At 46.4% G+C, this 22,607-nt stretch overlaps 1 protein-coding gene across 1 annotated transcript in view; it reads left to right on the forward strand.

Moving 5' to 3' along the window:
• Positions 1-1,729: 1,729 nt before the first annotated feature.
• The window catches only part of TSPAN7 (tetraspanin 7), an 80,688-nt gene continuing 59,810 nt past the window's right edge, over positions 1,730-22,607 (forward strand). Inside the window, exon 1 of the mRNA XM_005014313.6 lies at positions 1,730-1,918. Coding sequence (XP_005014370.1) covers positions 1,838-1,918 — 81 coding nt within the window. The 5' untranslated portion in view covers positions 1,730-1,837. The remainder of the gene's footprint in view (positions 1,919-22,607) is intronic.

Raw genomic sequence — 22,607 nt, forward strand, 5'->3', positions numbered from 1 at the left:
AGGCATTTATGGAGTCCAAATCCCTTCTGAGAGAACTCAGGGATTGATGTTTCTTTCAAAACCAGCTTGACCTTCCCCTAAGCTCTTCTGCTGCTGTACCTCTGCCCCTTGGGTGTGAAACAGAAGATACATTTGATAGTCCCAGGAAGCAGGAGACACCTGCTTCCAAAAAATGGTCATTTAGTCTGTGCTGCTCTCTGCCATGCAGTGGAAGCCAATATTTTAATGGTCAACACTTCTCAGGATGCCCAAGATTAAGCTCAGACGCCTTAAGTATCTCAAGTTAGGCACTGCAAAACAGAGTGGGCTAAAATGGCAGACTATCAGCAAAAATGTGAGCCGTCACCTGTGTTAAAACCTGCTTCTACCAAGATAGCTTCCTCTTGGGTGGATATGTAAATTCTGGTTGATATTATGTTTTGTTTGCACTTTATTAAAAACACCTGAAGGGGAGGGGAGATACAACTATAGCTACTGGAATAAATAGTTACTGTCCCCCAGCCTGTGACAGCAGCATTTATCTTTCCTAAAGCCCATGTGTGAGGGGCAGGCAGATTAAGTCTCTCCTGCTCTTGCTTAGCTATTTTCTGTCAAAAATCTTCCAGTAATTTTTGTACAGTGAATATTTATAACTGTTGTTAGTGTCAATATAATTTTTTGCAGTTACTGCACTTATTTACATTTTAATGGCCAAGTCAACAAAGATTTATGCATCTGTCATACAAATTTTCCACAAAAGTGGTGAATGCTTCAAAAAACAGTAGCTCCTGCAGCACGCTCCCCCTCCAAGCATCCTTTAAATGCCTTCATTGTTTCTGCAAACAGTAGGCTATCCATTAAAATAACCAACTCTTAAAAGCCATAAGTCAAACCCAGCAAAATCTTGCCGCATTCTTCATGGTGAAACTTCTGCGCATTGCAAGAGCGCTTGCTCAGGGACTGTTCTGTTCTCTCTGCTGCTAAACATCGTCCCTTGAATGGTAAAGTCTGGTTTATCACCTTGGGATGTCTCAGCTGTGTGAACTGCATCTTTCTGTAGCTCGAGGAGGTTGACCTTGTTTCGATTTTAATCGAAATTAAGAGAGGCATAGCTTGGAGCGCTGCCCTGGGGGTGTCCAGGCACACCGTTTAGGAGGGGCGTGCTCTGGCGTTCACCTCAAGGCACACAAGCCTGTGAAGCATAAACTATGGAAAGGAAAACCCCAAAAGCCTTCCCTTCACACCTGCCCGTGATCTTGGTGCAGCAGTTCGGGTCACTGAGGCGCACGTGGGCACGGGGTGCGTGTACACACTGGGTCTGAGCGAGCTTTCCTTGGTGGCAGCCACACCACCAGCCCCATTTAGCCCCACCTAAGGAAGGCAGGCAAGATCCAAGCAGTTTTAGGACAGAGTCCAGATTGGAGGCGAAGCCGAGGTGAGGGATCAGGCCCCTGCAGCATCCCAGCTTCACCAGCTGCTTTTCTGAGGCAACATTTACTTAACTACACCTCAGCCCAAGAGCTGCCATGTCGAGAGGCGTCAGGGGGGCGAGCCGGGGGTGTCAGGGGGAGAGCTGCGGGAGCCCTGCTCCCTCAGGCTCCGCACGGAGCTCGTCCCCTCGCTGCGGGCAGTGTCTCCGGGAGACATTTTCTGCCTCAGGGCCATCCCCGGGGCCGTGTGTGGCCGCTCTCCCCCTGGCGGTGTGGCGGGGGCCGGCAGGGCGTTGCGGCGAGCAGCCGCACGGCGGGGCGAGCCGAGCGCTGAGCTCACCTCCCGCTGCCTCCGCCTCCTCCCTCTCTCCTCCTCCTCCTCCTTTCTCCTCCTCCCGCGCCCAGCCTGCAGCCGGGAGCTCAGTATTATGGCATCGAGGAGAATGGAGACCAAACCCGTCATAACGTGTCTGAAAACCCTCCTCATCATCTACTCCTTCGTCTTCTGGGTGAGTGCGGCGCGGCCGCGGTGCCGCCGCCCTCCCCTTCCCCATCCCCTTCCCCTTCTCCCCTCCCTCCCTATCCCCGGCAGCCCCCACCTGCCCCCCGGCCGCGTTGCCCCTCTCCTCGCCGCAAGGGGAAAGCCGCCAGCCCCCTCTCCTTCCCCTAGCCCCCCCGTCGGTGCTTGCTGCACCCCCTTCCCAGCGTTTCATAACCCTCGCAGCCCGCCCCGGTGACCCAGATGCATTCACGGGGCGGCGGGGGGGATGCTGGCGGCTCCCCGGTCCGTGTGCCCGTAGGGATGGGGAGCTGCGATAATCAGGCAAACCTGAGCGGGTTTGCCGGCCGGCAGCAGGGCAGGGCTGGTTGTCTCCCAGCGTTTTGTCACGGCTTTGGTGCTGGGGGAGGCGGCAGTGGAGCAGGGTGACTCGGAGCTTCATCACGCTGCTCAGGAATTGATTCCCAACAAAGCCGTGCGGGTGCCTCGCCATGATACTTGACATCTTCCCTGACTCGTCCTGTTTGCCTCCATATGCTTCAGCAAACAAACAACAAAAAAACAACAACCAAACCAACCCAAAGTCATTCTGCGGAGCCATACCCACGCTGCAGACCCCCTCTCCCCACGCACATTCAGTGCACCCCCCCCTTTCTTTGATCACACTTGTAGCCACGCAGTGCGCTGCTGGCTTTTGCCGTGGACATCCTTGCTGCCAGTCGCAGGTAGGCAGGCTGCTAAGTTTACGCACGTCCCCCAAGGTGAGGATTCACCCTGCTGCATGCTGCGAGCCCGGCGGCTCTGCGAGAAGCCCCTCTCCTTCCAGCGAGGACGGAGGAGCTGCAGGAACTCCGGTGAATTCGTGGTCTCTTTACCAATGACGTCTCTTTAAAAGTGACCGCTGTTATCCATTACACCCCCTGAACAGAGGGCTTAAATCGTCGTGCCCGTTGAGCCAGCACATTTCACGAAGGCTAATCTCATTAAAAAAGAGAGAACGGTACGTGGAGCCAAGCAGCTGGCTGAGGGCATTTGCGCTGCGGGCTGTGCTGATGCCAGGCCAGGTTGACAGCTGGGACTGCGCAGGGTAAATAACACAGCTGAGCTCTGGTTTGGGCCACAGCAGTGTGCCTGTGCTGGTGGGATGCTCCTCTGCAAATCCCTTTCCTGTAAACAGGCTGTCAGGCTCCCATGCATCCCGGTCTTCCCCAAGGGCATGGCCCGCTGGTGGCTCTTGAGGCACTTAGAGCCTGACAGCTATCAGTTTGTCTGTCTTCTTCCTCGAGCCTGGAGAAGGAGGAGGACAATGAACAGTTGGAGACAGAAACCTGCAAAAAAGAAGTGGCTTTTTTTCCATCGTGCTCTGTGGTGCATCTGTTTTCCCAGGGCACCGACCTAGGGGAACCTACACAGATCTCAGTGGGAGAAGACAACAAAAGGCTTGGTAAAGATCAAGAGTAGTTGACAGCAGACCCCAAGTCTTCATCATGGGTCCTCCCTTTCAGCATGGGAGAACAAAAACTAATTCACATTTTTGGCCCCTTTTGGGGGTTTGAATCGACCCACTTAATATAAATTGGAGCAGGCTCCACCTATTGCCAGGAGTCCAGCAGAAACATGGTGTTCTCTGGCTGTATCCTATTTTTCTTTTCACAGGCAAGTTTGGGAGCTGGAGGATGTGCAGCACTGTCTCCGTCCCCCTCAGTTATTTTCTGGAGGGCCCTTTATATTCTCACACGCTACTGGCTCCAGAGCCAGAGTAACTCAAACTTGGTCTCAGTGAATTCTCAAAGCTGAAACTATGGGAAAGGTTCAACAAAAGGAGCTGTGTTAAAATTTGATTTCTTGGATTTATCCAGATACTGGGAGCAAAACAAACCAGAGCTGCAAAATGGCTGGTCTGTAGAATTTTTCACCTGACAGCTTCCCCCTGTTTTTGGGGGAGGTCGTAAGCCAATTTCTGCAGGAGAAAGTCCCGCGTTTCATAAAGGTTTCGAGGAGCTCCCTGTTGTCTCTTGCTGGGGGATGGAGTTGCAGTGTAACACACGGAGGAGAGCGGTCCCGTGGCAGGGAGGTACGTGCAGTGGGAGCCCTTCGGGTGCCTGGCCGGGTGGCTGTGGACTGTGGCACGAGGGGACCAGGAGGGAAGGCTCCTCTTTGAATCCAGGCAAGCTGCTTCGAAACGCCGAAAAGGAACTCTCCGTGTTGTCACAGAGTATGAAAGAGGGAAATCTGTGCACGCAGATTGTGCCTATCATGAGCGATAGTTTGTCAGGGTTAAATCCGAGCTGCCTTTTTCTATCAGTGGGTGAGATGTATGTCGCTGGAGGCTTTTAGTGGAGGCATTAAATGAGGCTTCGCTGACTACATGGGAGCTGCAGGGTGGTAATGAGGAGACGCAGCTTATTCATGTTTCGTACTGCGTAGCTTGTTCATTTCCAAATGGGTTTTATTTAACAGTATTTGTTATTTTGATAGCCTTCTCTCCTCTCCCTCGCCGTATTTCCCAACTTCTTTCCATAAATGTATCAACATGGTAGAAAAATTCCATAAACAGAGATAACAAGCTTTTTATGTCCTCGTATGTATTGTTATTCATAGTACACATTAAATGCCTAGGGTTACTGCTTTTGCTCCTTAAGGGACGTAGTAATAAAAATTCAACAGCCATTTTTTTCCTAATCAGAATGCTGTACTGAACGCATCTGGTTTGGAACCAGTAGATTAAAAAAGGCAGTAAAAACACTGCTTGGTTGTTAGCTATTTTTTTTTTTCCTTTTGGGTATCATAAATTGCTTGCATAGAAATCTGAGATATCACGTGCCTTATTTTTAGGGGAAGATGAATTTTGGGTTAGAATTCAAAGTGTATTTTCTATATGGGAATGAAATGCTTAAACCTTTTATTTATCTAGTTCTTAAATGGACTGATGTCTTAAAATGTATGTATTCTTAGTATTTCATTGCAAAGGCTTTGGAATATATTTTGTTATTAAATTAACAGCCTGCCTCACAGTGTTTCGGGAAGGAGCTTTAGGCATGCATCCCCAGGTCCTTAAAGTCATACCTCTGCAGAAAATGGTTTTCTTCTTGTACACAAATCTGATTGTTGTCCCAAACAGACCCTGTAGCAAGGTGATTAGCTTCTGATTTTAGGTCCTGTGAGACACTTGGCACTCGAATGAGTGCTTTGTTCGTACTGCTCTGCTGGTATGGGGGATTCTTGAGGTTAATTAACGCAATAAGAGCATGCAAGGAGAGTTTCCATTCAGATATTTTGCAAGGCGGTTCACTGATTGGAAGAGCATCTTCAGGCCAAGATCAATGTTTGAGATACTAAATCGGGTTCTTAGAACTCGTTCTGCCCTTTGAAATGTGATAGAATTGAGACTAAAGAATCTATTTGCAAAACAGCAATTTAGTTTTCCTAGTTCTTACAGCTTGGAAAATGGACCCGTGAGTCCTTACCTCCCCGTGGAGGTGACAGGAGAGTCATGGAAGGATGCTCCCTGCTGTCACAGGGGCTTGGGGGATTTTATCTGGAAGAGCAGCCCCTGCATCTCCCTCTTCTCGCAGGCTTCCCAGAAAAGGAGGTCAGCAGCGGGGGGGTGGGAGCATCTTCGTCATTCCCTCCACATCCACCAGGGCTGGCAGCAGCCCTGGGGCCATCCTCACCACTCCTTGTCAGCTTCTGGGGCTTCTCTGGCACCGCTGCAATGACCCGGTCCTCACACTGCAGCGGTTTGGAGGAGGAGGTGGCATTCGCGTTTGGTTTTGGGAGCTCAAAGGCGTTTCGTGGGAAATGCCCGAGACGAAGATCGAGCGTGATGGCCTGCTCTGTAATGCGAATTTATGGCTGAATTGCTGACCCATCTTCAAATACTGTTCAGACTGTTCAGTATAATATGGCATTAACTTTGTGTGTCCCTTTGAGTTACTGGCGACATTAGTCATCTTTACTGTGAGTGTCCAGCTGGGTTACTAGGATTACCAGTTTTCTCCCCAGAACTTTTTTTCGGTGCTTCTGTGTTGGTTTGTGCATGTATCCGGTCTTTTTAATCTCTCTCATCATGCTTATATTTTTTTCTTTTATTTATTTTTAATTGTTTGAACAGTTATAAAGGAGGTATCCTGGGAAATGTTTTAGCTTTCCCATGTAGTTTAGATTGCTGTGTCTTTTGGTGGTTCAGTTTCCTGCAAAGCTGCTCTACTTTCTGAGAGAAATTTCATTTTTTTGTATGTATTTATCTGAAATCCAGGAAAATCACTCTTTCAAAAATGCACATTATCCGCAGGTTGATGGATTTGAAGTGCTCTGTTGTTTGGGCACAAACCTCATGCAATTGCGTCCCTAATTCAGTTGTTTCCCATTCCATTCACATAATGACATACATGAAAGATTAAAGATAATGGTGTTTTCTTGTCAGCACAGCCTAAGGTGATTTCTGTTGGTTAAATAAATAACTAGATTAAAAAAAAAAAAAAAAGGCTAGATGGTGTTTAGAAACATAGCTCCAGAGTCAGCTTTCTAGGTTCCCTTTTGGGGTACTCATCCAGCTTGTTTTAGCTTTAGGGTTTGGGGTGGGTTTTTCTTCTTTTTATTGAAGCTGTAGCATAAAAAACCCTTAATTGTGGTCCAACCTGAGAGCCGTGCTAGCATGACAACTCTGGTAAGTGCGAGTAAATAGAAAAGACAAAGTTGTGACTTAGGCTTGGACTCTGCCAGAAGTGCCATGGCTGCATCAGGGGATGCCTGGGTGAGAGGGCTTTGGGAGGAGGTTGCTGGGCCTCCAGACCTAATGTCCTTCTCCTTCTTGGCAGAGAATTGCTTTTCCATGTTTAGTTGATTTTTTTTGGGAGCAGAGCCTTTGGCAAATCCATGTAGTTTTTCCATTGCTGCTGCCTGTTCATGTTCTGAAAATGTATGTGTGGTGCAAATTAGTATTATACAAAAATCTAATTTAGCTTTGCTTGGCTAAATGGTCCTTCTTACCTTGCTGTCTTTGTAACTCTGATGCTGTCTTGATGAGCTACCTGCTACACCTTGATCCTGGAGTTTGTATCTGGACAGTTCTCTAGTTTGGGCATGGTAACTATTATGCATGATAGATCAGTTTGGACTGGTGAATAGGGATAGTGCTTGACTGAAGTGTTTACAGTATATTTCAGAAGACACAGGATGAATTCATAAACAGGCAATGGCAGAAGTCCTTGCTCTTTTGCAGGTGATGTGGTAGGGGTGTTACAGAGTACTGCTATCTGTGTAGCAAACACTTCTGCTGCTTACTGCTCAAAGCAAATGGCTGTATGGTCTAAAGAGCTTCTATATTAATTCTAGGGAAGAGTGCTCAGGAGGTTTTGTTGGTACTTTTTGGTCAAGAAAGCAATTGAGTCCTTTCTTTTTGGATGCTGGTTCATGCCTGACTTGCTTGTCAAGGAAATGGAGGCAATTATCGTAGATAAACCTAGGGAATTTAAAATGGATCCAAGAATCTGATTTGATCTCTCATTATGTGACTGTTTATCAATTCCCTGTGCTGTCAGGGAAGTAAATTAGATTACCTGGTACCGTTAGTTGTCTCCATCCCTGGATTTTTATCATTGTTTCTTCTGTTGTTGCAACTGTCCTACAAATTTATGTGCAAATGAGTTAATAGATGAATATCTAGAGAGGCTGTTTGTGCATGTGAGCTTGTAGAAACATCTCCTTCAGTCTTCCACATGCTTTTAAGTCCAATGCGATTTGTTACAGAGGTGCTAGCTTTACTGTAGTACTTACTGAATCAGTTCTTCATCCACCAAATCTGTGGGTGAAAATCTTGTTGACCTCAGTGCGTTGCAAACCTCAAATGTTTAGAAGGATACTCCAGAGGAGACTGCAGGGAGCAGATGACAGGTACCGTAAAGCCATTTTTATTTGCATAGTGCCATTTCTTTAGGCTTATCACTATTAATTAGTATTTAATCATCTCTCAGAGAACAAATCCTTCGTATCTGTGGAGCAGGCCTCTTTCCTATTTTAGCTGTCGTTCACCATGGTGGGCAGATGGCTTGCGTGTTCTGCAGAGAGTGCCTTTGTAGCAGTTCTGGGTTATGAGAGCGAAGCATTTACATTTCTTGTGTACTAAAGGGCCTCTGAAGCACAGTACGAAGCATGGCACGCTTGTGTCTTGCTGGATTATCGTTATTTCGTAGCTGAGCTGCTTCTTTGAGCTCAGGGAGTAGGCCACAGGACTTTTAGGAGCTGCAATAAAAGAACCCAAGAGATGCTGTTAATCTGCTGTTAATATTAATTTTTCCATAATTTCCCTGTAACATTTTGCAAGATTTTTTCCAGATGTTCTTCTTCCGTGTATATAGTTCTGGGGACAGTACTAAAATCCTTAAAATGAGCAAGTGCCCCCCCTTCCCTCCCTTCCTGTGGCACGATGAGGTGCCGGACTTAATCTGCAAAAGGCTGTGGATCCTGGGAGCAGACCTGAGGTGAAATTTGGTGTGTGTGTGTGTGATGTAGCAGAGGATGAGAGGGGAGGAGAGGGTGAAACCTTGTGAACATCACAAGAAGAGGAGCACTTACATTTCCCTAAAACTGGAAAGTGAAGAAGCTCCCCTGATAATCCCCTGGGTTTAAATGCCTTTGGATAGGAACAGGCAGCTCAGGTCTGCTGATGCCAGGGGATTGCAGTTAGCAGTGAAACTAACAAGTTCCTCAGGATCGTGTTCCTGACCAGATTATAAGTACCGTATCAGAGGAAATAGTACACGGAAGCAGAAAATTGTGCTAAATTCCTCCAGCAAAGTATGTTTACAGCTGATCCTCAGTACGCTAGAAATTACTCTTATTGCAAGGACCTAAATGCATTGCCTGCAACTGAAGTTTCAGCTTGACTGTGCTGATTTAATCCTTCGGTAACTTTTGAAGATGTTTATTATTTGGACAGAGTTTCCAATGGGTTGGTCTCTGGCAGGGACTTAGAGGTGTTTAGAAGAATCCTTTCAGCGTTTTTGGCAACAGAATATGAAAAAAAGCAGTCATCTTTGTCAGTTTTTATAGAAATAAATGGGAGCTGTATTAAAACTTGAAATCCTTGATGGAGGTAGTCCTCTCAGAGATGGAACCTGTCTGTGACAAAAGACCTAACCCCCAAAAAATCTTCAAAGAAGCAAGAAGTTCCGGAACATTCCAGACAATGATGACATTCTTCTTTGGACCTCGACTTTAAACTTAGGCCATTATAGGATCACCAATTGTCACGGGATGTGTTGAATCAGTCCAACGAGGCAGAACCAAGGCTTGCCCTTCTGATGCTGTGAGGAGCTCCTTTGCTTCGAAGACATGGCTGGGGCTTGGGGCCCAAACCAGAGAGGCGGGTCCCATAGCAGCCATGGGGAGCCTGCACCTGCAGGCCTCAGGCAGGCCGCAACGATGTATGCCAGCGATTTTGTGCATGTTTGAAGGACAATGTGAAACGTCAGATGCTCTACTCTGACCCCACTAAAGCAAATGTGAAGGGCATTATGCGTACTTCATGGAAACAGGTGTGGAGGAACTCCAAAAGCTACGTGTGATTGAGGATGAGTGCAAATATACAGTATGGTGGAAGTGTGTGCGTGGGGAAATATCCCATGCTTTCTGTTTTGTTCCCTCATAATGCCTTGGCAAAAGGGTTTTCATTACAATTTGCTGTGGCCACCACCGCATCAGAAGACAAAACACCAGAAATCTGTCAGGAAAATTGCAGCTTCTATTAGGGTGAGATACAAGAGGTGAAGATACAAGAACAGGTTAAGATACAAGAGAGGACGCTTTCCAGGCAAGTAGTAACAGAAGGAAAGATGGGCACTCAATCCTTCTGTATGCTGTTCACTTCAATAGTACTTAACATCTAAATGGCTCTAATTAGGCTTGGAATTGTAACATAATTAAGTGCATGTCACTTCTGTCTCCCTTTGAAAACAAACAAGAAACGAAAATACCAGTGAGTTAGCCTCAAGATGTTGAAGTTCAGCCTGATTTCTGCTTCTCAACGACGTGGTCATTTTTGCTGTTGCAGCTGCCCCGTGCTGCATGTGGTAGTTCCTGCTCTGTGGTGTGCATTGATTGCAGTGTGTGGTTACATTTACCTGTAAAATCTATGCATGATAGGAACCCAACAACTGATATTATTGTATGTTTGGAGGTGTGGTTTTTTACCTCCTCTCTGTTTACGATTCACAGATATTGTTTTTTTAAGTCAATTGATGCAGATGCAGTTTGCAGTTGCTAGCTTATGTTGAGATCAGCTTCCATGTTGTCTGGGACTGAGCTTCTCTTTCTTGTATGCTTTAGGAAAAGTTGCTGAGTTAAACTATGCAGGCAAAATGACGTAAAGGCTTAAATTGATCTCCTTAATCCCAGAGCAGCTTACAGGCCATCTATGCCTCACCTACAGACTTCTAGTCACATGCAAGTGCAGTTTAAAGACTCGTGGGGAAGAAATCAGGATCCCAGGACTCTGGGGAGCTGGCTGTCAGGAGTGGTTCGGTATTGTTTCATGGAGCATACAGGCCAAGCCCAAATTTATTCCTTGCTCCCTGTTCTCATAAAAAGCAAGGAGCGATGCAGAGGGGTTGGATCAGGATGTACTGACAGAAGGTCACACCTTTCAAGAGGGAAAAAAATGTGGTTTGCAGGGACGGCATTACTGGTTTATTTTTGTCAAGGTTGGTAAGATCAAGGCTAGGTCTTACTGTGTTTGCTGGGCATGTGTGGCACCTCTGCAGTGCTCTAGAGTGTTTGAGCAGCCTTTTGCTGGTAGGATGGTATACGATGGTGCTTCTTTGCCTGCAGGCTTGTAGGTAAATGCTTTCCTACGGGAAAATGTTCTTTTTCAAGTCTTTTCCCTTTGTTCCTGCTACTTCAGAGCGATGCTTTTGCTGTGCAGTGTGCATCCTTGGCTGTGCTGACCAGGGCAGATGCGTGAGATGGTATGAGATGGTCCCTGCATCAGCCCAGGGGTGAGCAAGCAGCCCCTGGACCTCAGCAGTCCCATGGTACTCGCCATCCTGTGGAGTGGCAAGCTGCAAGAGATGTGCTGGGCGAGCAGAGCCTGGTCGTAAATGGAGTGTCGCATCCCACAATTATGTTTTTTTATTTTATTTTACTTTTTCAGCTGAAACCAGCAACAAAAATAAAACCTCCCACTTCCCTGCGTTTTGTGTTTTGTAGGCAACAGCTCCTTGCTTGCTTTCGTGAAATGTAGTTGTGCTTAAAATAGATATGTCTGTGGGAGAGAGAGTTTTCAGCTGGTGAAATTGTCCAAAATGATACGGAAAAGTTGCCTCAGTTTCTGAGAGCTGGCATGATATATTTGCAGTACTTATGCAGAGAGATGTATGCTCTTGAGCTTAAAACGCGCTCAGTCCCTGTTGTACCGAAACCTGAGCATGTTGCTCCATAGCTATTTTTTAACAGAAGTATCAGATTTAAAGTATTCCCTCCCCCCTCCGTCATTGACCTCAGATTGCCAAGGGACCAGAAAGGATTCATCCCTGCACCCTGAAGGATATCCAGTATTAAAGTAAGGAGCTGGGCCTTTTCCTAGAACAGTGCAGTCCCAAAGTGATCAAGAATGCAGCTGAGCTGCAACCATGAAGTTGATTTATTCTTCTAATTTCATGAAATGTTGGGCTTTGCTGTTTCATGCCTGGTGTTAGACCAAAATGACTACCTATTTTTTCCCAGCACTGCTGAATATATAAAATGCATAACATGGCAGGCCTATACGTCTGAAGGATATCAGGAAGAATTTCAAAATTCTGTGCTGTATCTTTGCTTTTAGGCAAATGTTCAAGCTGGTAATGATAGAAGAGCCACCTCATTAACGAGAAACAGACAGTTAACCATTTTTGCTTCTAGCACCATTCCCCATCGGGCCAGTTGTACACCCAAGCCAGAGTTTGGTTAGCAGTAGCACTTGGCTTCTGAAAGCATATTTGCTCTGTATCTGGTACTAGTGCTGTACTGGTAAGCAGAAGCATATGATGTGAAATGACATTTTAGGAATTAAATCAGCTGAGGCTGATGACTGTGTGTGGGTAGATGGAGGCTTGTCCATATGAAAAGTATAAAATATCTCGCAAGGTCATCTTGCTCTGCTTAAAATCAGTGGGAACCATATATGAGCAGACTGTCCTACGTGGTTAGCTGATTGTTTTTAAAACTCTCTCATGGTTAATATTCAGGTATGGAGAAACAGAATGTTCTTCTCACTTGGATACCACAGAGTTCCCATAACTCACTCCTGCTCCTTTTCTTTTGTTCTTCTTTTTTTTTTTTTTTTCCCCTCAAGATAAAGTGGGTAACAGTGATCTTAGTGATCTTAAACCTGCAGTGCCACTGGTACCTGCTCTGTTCCTAACTCAGACTATTTTACCATATCTGTGTGGTTTCTGAGGACCATAAAACTTCTCTGTCCTGCTGTCCATTGCTCGTGAGGATGACGTGGAAGTCACAAAGCCATGTAGAGAGAAGATAACATCACACATTTAAATCAAAGGAGGCTCGTTAGTTTAGGAGCTGTGGAAGTAGCACACCGAAGTTTGAAGATATTTGTCCATAAAATAGTCAGTGGTTTCTCAGTTAAGGCCCATCTGCCAAAGCCAACCTTGATTCATAAATTGCAGCAGACAGCCTGTGGCTTGTCATGGCTTCACTCAAGGATCAATGGCAGAGTCAGAGTTGGGGTTGGGAGGTTTTTATTACTCATTCTTGTGCTGGATATCAAAGCAGGATAAACCTTTTTTATTTTTCCCTTTAACTGTCAAGATGGAAGACTTGTTAAGTTCTACCTTACGTCTCTAGACTTGTTTTGTTTGCCCTTCAGTTTTTCAGCACAGCACCATTCTGCAAGAAGATGTGTATTTCTCCAGGGTGGTGTTTCTACTGGAGTTTAGATGGACCCCAAAAGAGGTAGAATTGTGTGTAAAATATTGCAACTTCAATAAAACCAAAGCCTAAACTAAAAAACGCAAGAGCAAAATACTCAATCTGTAGATGTGTTGATGAGACAGTGTGCTGCGGGATCACGCATGAGTCAGCTGGTAGATGAATAAATGCTGAGTATTATGACCAGAATCAGAGGGCATGGCAGAGTGCACGTTGTTTGGATTAAAATCGGAAGAAAAAAAAAAAAACGGAGCCTGGCTGCTCCTGTTAGGTTAATTATTTTTATTTTGTCTACTGTTGTTCTTAAGAGGCATTGGGTAATTATTTAGGGGAAAACTAAATCTTCAGCTTTATTTTCCACGGGTAGTACGTGAAAAATAACAGTCGTTCTGCCCATTTTATTGAAGGAGACACTGATGCAAGTCAAGCAAGATGTCTAAGGAACAGTTTGGCAGTCAAACTGGGCACCATTTTAAATCAGTTATTTTAAGCCCCTGACTGTAATCATTATTAATAGTAGGGCTCACTTTGACGTCTTACTTCAGTTGCTGGAATAGAGAGTTGAAATAAAAATTGAATTTTCCCTGCTGTTAAGGTAGCTTGTAGAGTACAGGGAGTATTTCTGAGAAGCCTAATGAATAGTGCTTGCAGAAAGAAATTATTGGATGGAGCAGTTGGCTGTATCAGAGCTATGAAATGGCAGGCTGCGATGCTTCTTTATTCTGAAGCCACGTACGGGATGCACTGCAACCAGCACATCGGGTTGCTCGGGATGTTGGGAGAAGGGAGCAGAGCTGCCAGTGCATGGTGAGGGGCCACCAGTTGCATGGGAAGGATGCAGGCACCTCTCCTGCCCTCACGCCTTGGGCAGGGTGGCTTCCTTCAGGGAAATAAGTGCGCATTTCTGTCAATGGATATCCGCCTCTAATTTGGAAGGTGATTTGGCTGGTGAGTAAAAAGGATTTGTTGACACGCTCACCCCAAAGGAAGGAAACGGTGTGCTAACTTAGGAATGTCCTCATCCTCACTGCGCTCAGTGTCTGTGATCTGTGATCTCCGTGGTATGTACCAAGTGTGGCAAGCAGGATCGAGTTTAAGCGTCGACCTCAGAACAAGCTAGTTTGCTTATTTTTACCTCCCTGTGGGCATCAATGGAGAAGGATTTTGCTAACGTGGAGCTCTGCGTAAAGACCAGCACGCAGAATTTTGTGATTTGTGGATTTTGCCACAGATTTTCTCAGGGAGATTGCCAAGTGCTCCTAGGAATTGGACTGACTTCTTAACTAATTTGTCTCTAATTTACTTGTGAAATGGATGCTATGACAACTGTGAAGACTTCTTGGCAGTTTTCTTAGCTGAATTTTAATCGGACGGCTACAACGTGCAGTCTGCTTGGGGATGGCAGCTCTCTGGAGTCTGCTCTGGTGCAGGAAAAGTGCATTAGCACCTCCTTGGGCTCAGGCTGAGTTGTGCTGCTACAGACAGAGTCAGGTTCCCAAGCTGCCACTGAAAACCAGAATAGATTGTGAGGGGAAGGGTGTTGGGTAAGTTACTACTCAGAGGAAGCACTTAGCTTGGGGATTTCTTCAAGGAGAAGTGAGTTTGTGCTGAGAGCCTGCTCTGAAGCCTATACTATAGGTCTTTGCTTTCTCCCACACCCACAGTGAGGCCTGTCTGGAAGAAATGAACACTCAGTACCTTTGGTTTTATGTCAGAGTTAATTAAGGTTTTTAACTATCCGCAGGTTGAGGTGTATTCTGCTGTTTGGTGCTAGTGGTGTCAGGGGGGCAGCTGATGGAAAGCACTGATCGTTCATCCTATTACTCATTTTGAAGCTGAGCAGGCTTGGGTGACTGGCAGGCTCTTTCTCTTCTGATGGCCCCTTCCTCCACCACCGCAGCCTTATCCTAATGTCTCTTGTAATAGCTATTGCTAGGTTGGATGGGCAGAGAGCAGAGCAGGATAGTTTAGAGCAGTCACTTTTTGTTCTTATCTTCTGCGGGCTGGTGAACATGGGTTCAGCAGGGACTCTATTTTGCAAAAGGTCATTAATTCCTCTGGTATTCCTGCATCTTACCATCTAAAAAAGGGAATTGTTAGGTAAGCTCCAGCATGATTTCTGTTTCCTACTTCTCCTCCATGAGTGGTATCAGGTAGAGAATGAGACTGGCCCGTGCCTTAGTTCCTAGTCTCTTATCTTGTATCACCTCGCTTGGCATGGTTTAAATTGTCCTTTCCAAATGGGAAAATTACGAGCTGCTCTTACTGTAATTTAGGCAAGGCTTTGTAATAGCATTTCTGCTGGCAGTTTAAGTCGTCCTTTTCACGTAAGTGGTACCGATCTTGTATTTAGCGGGGCTGCCTGCTAAGTGGTAGCAGATGGCCCATGCTAGCTAGGACAGGGAGGATTGTGAGGGTGGGAGCCACTGTTGTCTACATACGTGTTTTGGATCTCTGCATGAGCATCTCACAGGAGGGAACACAACTCTGCTGGAATCGGGGGCATCTGATCTGTGGTGTTCTTTATTCCAGCTCTTGGCATGTTTGAGAATTAATGGATGCGGTTCGCGTTGGGCTATATCAGTAATATCGAAATTATATCCCTGCTCGGAAGAAATTGCTGCGCTTGCTGTTTTCCCCCCTTTTCGGCTTATCCTGTAATCAAAAGTCCTGTGTGACAACGTAAGTACATGGAGCAGAGCAGTCAGTGCCATTATGTAATCTCACTTCCATTTGCGCCATACCACATGATAGCCTGAAATGTAGTAACTGATGAAAAGCTGCAGGAGAAAAAAAAAAAAAAAACAGAATTAGTCATAGATGTTTTGGACCAATTTTCCCCCTTCTAGCCTGGCTCGTGCGCTGAAATGCTTAGATACCGTAGCAGGCAAAGGGTGAAAGAGGAAAGGGGGATGTGTCAAAGAGTGATTTCTTCTTAATGTGGGGCAGGCAGCATCGTCCACACTCTGAGGTGGCTTTCTGGTGTAGCTGTAGGTGCATCTGTAATAGGGCAGGGGAAAAGAGCAGATGAAGAAAGCTGCGATCTTAAACACAGTCTGCTGAGGTAATCTTTGGGTCTGCTGAGGTCTCCGAGGCTTCCTTTGCCAAAACCACTAAATCTACAGCTTGCTTTGTGTACCGTGCTATGTTGCTTGCTTGCGAAGAAGGGGTGTTACCAGGCAAAGGCTGAGAGGAAGGCCTGGATGTGGCCTTCTGATTGAGGTTTGGTAGATCAGGCCTTTCTGAGGGCTCTGACAGTGTATTTCTTAACTAACATCTATCCCCTCTTGACACTAAGAAACCAAATCTCTGTGAGGGAGGTGGCTGTCCTTTTTCATTTTATTCTGTCCTCCTCCTGAATCAAAACCGTTTTCCTTCCCTCTGGATGGACAGAGGCTGAGCAGTCCTTGCTTCATGCACGGTGACCAGAGCTTATATCAGCTATGGGATAACGTAATGCCCTGGCTTCTTTTCCCTACAGTAGGGTGATAACCCTTAGTAGATAAAATACATGAAAAGTGTCCAGGCAGTGATGCTGAAGGTGGTCCTGTCAGGATTAGACCTGTTCCTTGGGCGGCTGGGCAAGGGGAAGACACTTCACCTCGGCTTGGACTGGAACCATTTCTCTCTCTCGGTTTGGGTTATGAAAGTTGTACTTTCATTGCTTGAGTCTAGGGTAAAGCCAAATTCTGTGTGGGTTCACTCAGAAGTTTTTCTGGTTATTCAAGAAGCAGAGAGACAAGTGGTATACTTGGGCCCTCTTACCAAATTAACGCGAGGCCTTTTATTTTGGAAACATCTTTCCCTCCACTTAAAGCACCTTTTGCCTTATGTGGTGTTAAAGTCATCATGAAGGTAATTAAAGCTTGCTTTGGGCCATTCTGTGTTTGTGAACTGGCTTTCTTCTGCAGAAGGCTGTTTGCCTTGAGGCAGTCACTTCAGCTTATAGAAATGAATAGCTCCCGGGACTCAAGTGACCGTATTGCCACCTTCTGAGTTTTCAAGGAAGGGCTGAAATACTTCAGAAGTTTCTCTTTGGGGTGATTTCAGGATTCCACCACAAAGATTTATTCTGTTTGCTTCCCAATCCTGATTGCTTGTGCTAACAAGTCTTTTCTCCACATGTTCAGCATTAGAAAGTCAGAAGGGATCTGCTCACAGTGGACTAAGACCCCTTCTGTAGCGTGACAGGAGTCACCTTGGCAATGCTGTCATAAAAATTACCATGTTTAACAGTATTTCCACATGTTTTCACTTTAACATTGCTAGTCTGAAGCTGAAGGTCATTTCAAGGCTCATTCTGTTGGAAGAAAAGTGCCCTTCATTAGGAGTGTTACCATCTTGGATATAAGCAATACAACTGCGTGGCCTTCTGCAAAGCCCTGTTTCTGGGTACAGCCTTTGGAGAGTAATTCTGTGCTAGTCTGTTAGTTTGGCAGAAATTAACTGTAATGTAAGGAAGATCCAAATCCGAAAGGAATCAGGACTGCAAAGCCCAGATCTCTGCAAAGACAGCTGAGCAACCTCTGAGCTCGACCTGTCTTCCAAGCACAGTGTAGGAGTGTTCAAAGGCACCCAGATCATGGAAGAAACACGGTCAGGATTAAAGACATGCTCTTCCTTGCCTCTCGGGAGGACTCGTTGGCTGTATACCAGGGATGCACAGGTTTGTCTGTCTTGTTTCCAGACGTACAGCAGCTCCCCAGCGCTGCACTGTGTGCACTGTGGATGTGCTCTAAGTATCCTCGCTAATCTAAGCTCTCCAAAATGTTTGAACTTCTGGTTTTCTCTGAAGGCATCTCATAGATGGTGTGGTGAAGTGATATTCAGCCATTTGGAGAGACGTGTTACTCATACATATATTGATACACATACTTACTTCTCCTGATGAGCAAATCATTCTATAATTTATATAATCAGCCAGAGGACATTTATTTATTTATTGCAATTTATTCCGAATCTCTCAATTAGTGTTTGACACCAAGCAGGTGAATTGCTGTTCACACTGTGAATTTATTTTTGCTCACAAATCGACCAAGCTGAGAACTGCAGTAAGTTTGCCTCTTCCTGGGATAGCCAGAACTGCTGCAAGGATATTTTCTGAGCAGTGAACTTAAATGTTTGCCCAGTCACATGCCCTGCATTTGCACCCGTGGTCTCATTAGTGGAGATGGAACTAGAATTGCATGGTCGGTCTTTCAGGGAAAGAAGAGGTGAGTTTATCCTCGCTTGCTCCAGGAGCTCCTGAATACATGACTGTGCAAAATGGTCAAATGCACTTGCCCTTGTTGGAGGTTACAGCTGAGTCTTTTCTGTCTCTTTTATTCTCTGTTAGCTGTGTGATAGATCCATGGCATGCCTTCTAGAGAACAGCAAGGAAGGGAGCACCAGCTTTTATACCTAAGCTGCTGAAGGGATAAAAGTATTTAATGCCAACTCTCCCTTGCACTTCTTCCTTAAGCTCTGCTCTTGAGAAGTAGCTCATTAATTTGCTAGTAGCCTTCCAACCTTTCCTTCCAGCTGAGAAAGGAGAGGGTAGAGGGTCCCTAACAAATGAATTTTGGTTTGGTCAGGTGTCTCCTGAGCAGTCAGAAGTGTATTCTTTCCCTCCTTGTTGCAGCCAGGCGATCAGGAGCTGGCTGGGGAGGAAGGTGCTTTCCTCTTATGCCATACGCTATCTTAGGTGCTGGGGATAAAATCTGTTCTTGATGGACATGAGAAGCTGCCTAGGAAACGATGGTAAAGGCTGTGTACATTACGTAGATTCATGATATAACCACCACCTTCCTCCCAATGCTTAACTCCAGAGTTTAAACTCAGTGCCTTCCCTTTTCAAAGAGCTGTATGTATATTAGAAGGTGACTGGCAAAAAGATCTTTGTAGTAATGCTTCGACCTCACGTGTCAGCCTTTCTGGTAGATGGAAATTGGCAGGTTCCTTTCGTGTGGTCTGCCTAACGAGCACTGCGAGAGGAAAAGGCAGTTCATTACCTGTTTGGGAAGGAGAATATCGGTGTCATAACTCCACCCATCGCTGATCTTTCCTCTAGCTCGCTGGTGAGTGTACTGCAATGAACTGTCTGCCTGCCTTTGAAACTGGCAAGAAAAGCACAGGATAGCTGTAAAGTGTAAAGATTTGCGCTTGCTTTCTGTCGTGGACATTCACATTCCTGATGCATTCAAATTCAAGTTTGAACGAGGCAAAACTTTGGGCAGAGGATGCCTGTAAAGACAGAAGGTTTTATTTCAAATATTATTTTTATTTGCTTTGTATTTCAGCAAACAGTACGTGAAAGGCGATCCATCTAGAAAAATGGGAAGAATTTAGGTAACTTGACCTGTGATGACATAGAAAGATACTTGGTGGAGGAAGAGCCCTGGCATCACTTATTTTGAAGCTCTCTTTATGAAGTGCCATAGTTACTCAGAATATTGTGCTCCTGAAGTTTTTTCTTTGTTCCTGACATGTCTGTCGGTGTTTCTAAAGCACACCTGGGCTGCACCTTTGGGTTTCAGGAATGGAAAGACAAATGGTAAGCAGTTTGCCCTGAAAGATCAAATAATAAAATGGTATTCTTGTGTATGTCTAACTTAAATAATAATAAAATCAACAATAATAACACTGAAAATCCTGAAGTTGCTCTGAATCTGTTCCTGTGGATGCCTCTAGCTTGCGTTCTGGTCGAACAAAGCAGCAAAATGTTGATTGTGTTCTTCAATCTTCTCTCCAGCCAAGAGGCAGGTTTACAGCCCCACCAGTATGATCTGGTCTCTCTTTCCCAGGTAACAGGTAGCTTGTGTGTAAGGATTCCCATTCCTGCCCTCCTGTCACTGGGTTTCTGGTGCTGCTCATGTGTTGATATTCTCATTTAAAACCAGTCACTTCTGGCCCCCATCTAAGTCTGTCTGACAGCCCAGGAGCCAGAGCTCTCACTGGAGCCTCTTTTCCCCGTGGCTCTGCCCCAGTTTGAGGTTTATGGAAAGCTACTGGTCGGTGTGGGGGGGCTCACCAGCCTCTTGGCCGCTGCTAATGGCTGGCTGTGTGTGTGCTCAGCTGCGCTGGGCAGGGCGGCTGTGTGCAGCGGAGGCTTAGCCGCCAGAGAAAGGAGATTTATGTGGATGCTGAATAGGACAACCACGCTAAATCCATCCTGTGCCAGCTGCATCTTGGATTTGTAATGCTCTGCTAATGAGGCCGCAGTTATTTACTGTGCAGGCTGAGCGCGGCAGCCGCTCCTCCTGTGCACCTGCGGTGGGCGCAGGCGCCGAGGTGCTCTGCTCCTGGGTGCCCTGCTCAGCGCTGCTCTCCTGCATTTTGCCCTTGGGATGCATTTGTCTTATTTTTAACAGGAAAAAAAAAATCGGTGTACTTGTGCTGGAGAAATGGGGCCTTTAATGCCGTCCCAAAGCCCGAGGACCCCCGGTTTCCAATTAGCTCCACAGGTGTGGGGGCTCCGGGATGTGCTGAGGCACCCACGGCTTCACCATCGCTCAGGCTGGTTGCTCACGGTCGGCAAGGGCTGTGCTGACAGCCCCGCACTGCTTCAGAGCCCTGGTGCTCATAAACTTTCTTTGTGCTCGGCTTGTTTATCGGCTTTGTCCCCTGAAATGATGGTTCATTTGCGGATAATTTCCTCCTCGGGTGAGCTACCCCCATCAAGTTTAAAGTTGTCTATTTTTAAAATGCCAGCTGCCTCCCGCATAAAGAAGCCACGGCTGATGTACCGGTGCCTGCAATGCATTATTCAAAGTCCTTTTTTCGCCTCCCTCCTCTAAAGAGCTTCATTAATATTGCAGCAGTGGCTGCGATTCTCTGCGAGGGGGCTCCCTGCCTTTCACCACTTGACACCCCTATGTTTCGGCATGTAGCAGCCACGCTTGCGTTTCAAGCTACCTTTGAGGGAGCCAGCTCATCGTTTTTGGGATGAAGTGGCTCCGAAAAGAGGCGTTGACCTTGGGATCGGTGCTCAGCAGATATTTGGTCCTCCCCGATTCTTCCTGCAGCCTCGGGAAGCTGCGGGAGCAGCGTGGGGTGGGGATGGAGGGGCTGCTTTTGTGAGCCGAGCTCGTGCTCCATCACACGGGCTGCTCCTTCTCTGCTAGCCCAGAGGGGACGTAGGAAAGGGGATTTGAAAAGGAGAGTCCAAACGGGTTGGATTTCTTTACTTAAAGATTGACTTATTAAGGGTTTCGTACTTAAACATTAACTGGTTTTGCACCGATTTCAAAATCACGCTATGTACTTCCTCTGTATGAAGTACAAAATCTGCTGAGCTTTTGAGAACAAACACAGTGGTTTCCTCACCTGAGGTCCCGGTGGAAAATAAGTACCTGGCAGGTCGGGGAAAAACGTTTTCGGCTTTAAAGGAGAAAGATTGAGACAAAAATCACCAGCCGTTCTGAAGAGCAGCTTTCCCAATCCCTAGGGATCTTTCTTATTTCCTTCAAAAGCGGAGCAGGGCCTCGCTGTCAGCACAGTGTCTGGGGGTGCAGGAGGTGAGCTTGGTTGGAAATTGGGGAGCCAAGCTTGGACAAATTCAGGTGTAGCCTGCGCGGGAGAAGCCGAACGCTGTGTTTTTGGGTGTTTGTAAGACTGTAATGCTCATTGAAGAGAGCGGAAAGCTAATTTGTTAATTGCTTGTTCTGTCAGCTTGTTCCTCAGTGCCAGCGCGTCTGAGTCACCGCCGATCAGCCCAGCCTTCCTTCCTGCACGTGGCACAGGTTCCCATTGTGAATTTTTGCCACCGCTCGATCTACACGGGCTGGAAACTGAACCGTGGTCGTTGAAACCTGTGCAGATGTAAGCGTGGGCTGTGGCCTAGCCAGCGTGGGTAAAATTGCCTCTTTTGTGGGAAGCGCGTTCGGAGAGCAGCGCTGGCTCAGGTTTCCTTCTGGGAGTATCCATCGTGCTTCTGCGAGCCCTAGAGAATTGCACTGCTGCTGTGCGAAGCGTTGGGGTGGCACATTGCAAGTGTCTGGGGTGCAGCACCTACATTTTTATTTTTTTTTTACGTACTTGCCCTGGTGTGGACAGGCATCGGTGCAGTCCTGCCCCTCTTCACACCAAGATGTTGTTAGGGGAAGCAAACGGGAGGCTCAAAATTGTAACTCAAAAATAAATAAAATAAATATTAAAAAATAAAACTTGGCCTTTTCTGCAGCAGGGGAGGTGTTAGGCTGCTGTGTGCACGGCTGCCTTCCACCCCTTACAAGAGCATCAGCAAAACAGCGCGCGTGATTTTGCTAAGCCTGTGCTTAGCTACCTTAATGAAGAGATCAGCTGCTGACAGTTTCTCCAAAATAACAAAAATAAATAAATAAATAAAACAGAGACTTTCCTGCAGGCTTTTCAGTACCTCCTGAAAGGGCACATTTCAGCAGTACAAAAAGAAATGGCTCTTTCTGCTGAGTACACTGGCAGCGCTATGAGTACATGCTAAATTAGTTCTTGGGCATGAAATTAAGCTGCCGGGGCTCCTTATCTCTGCTAATAGCAGAAATTCAAAGGCTGTCTTCCCCCTTTCGTCATCTTTCTTTTAACCCTCGCTTTCCCCTTCTTGCTTTCAGATCCGATATGATTTAAAATTGGCGCACACGGACCTCGTGGGCAGGTAGTCGAGATTATCCCAGACTGTCTGGCCCTTGTGTGCTCAGGTTGTGCGCCTCTTCGCACAGGTTGTTTGCAGTGACCCAGCTGTGGTGGTGTGCAGGGGCAGGCTGGTTTTGCACGGCTGGGTGAGAGGATGGGTTTTCTGATCTTCCTTTCTCTCCCCT

Source organism: Anas platyrhynchos, chromosome 1 (assembly GCF_047663525.1).
Source record: "Anas platyrhynchos isolate ZD024472 breed Pekin duck chromosome 1, IASCAAS_PekinDuck_T2T, whole genome shotgun sequence".
Taxonomy (NCBI): Eukaryota; Metazoa; Chordata; class Aves; order Anseriformes; family Anatidae; genus Anas; species Anas platyrhynchos.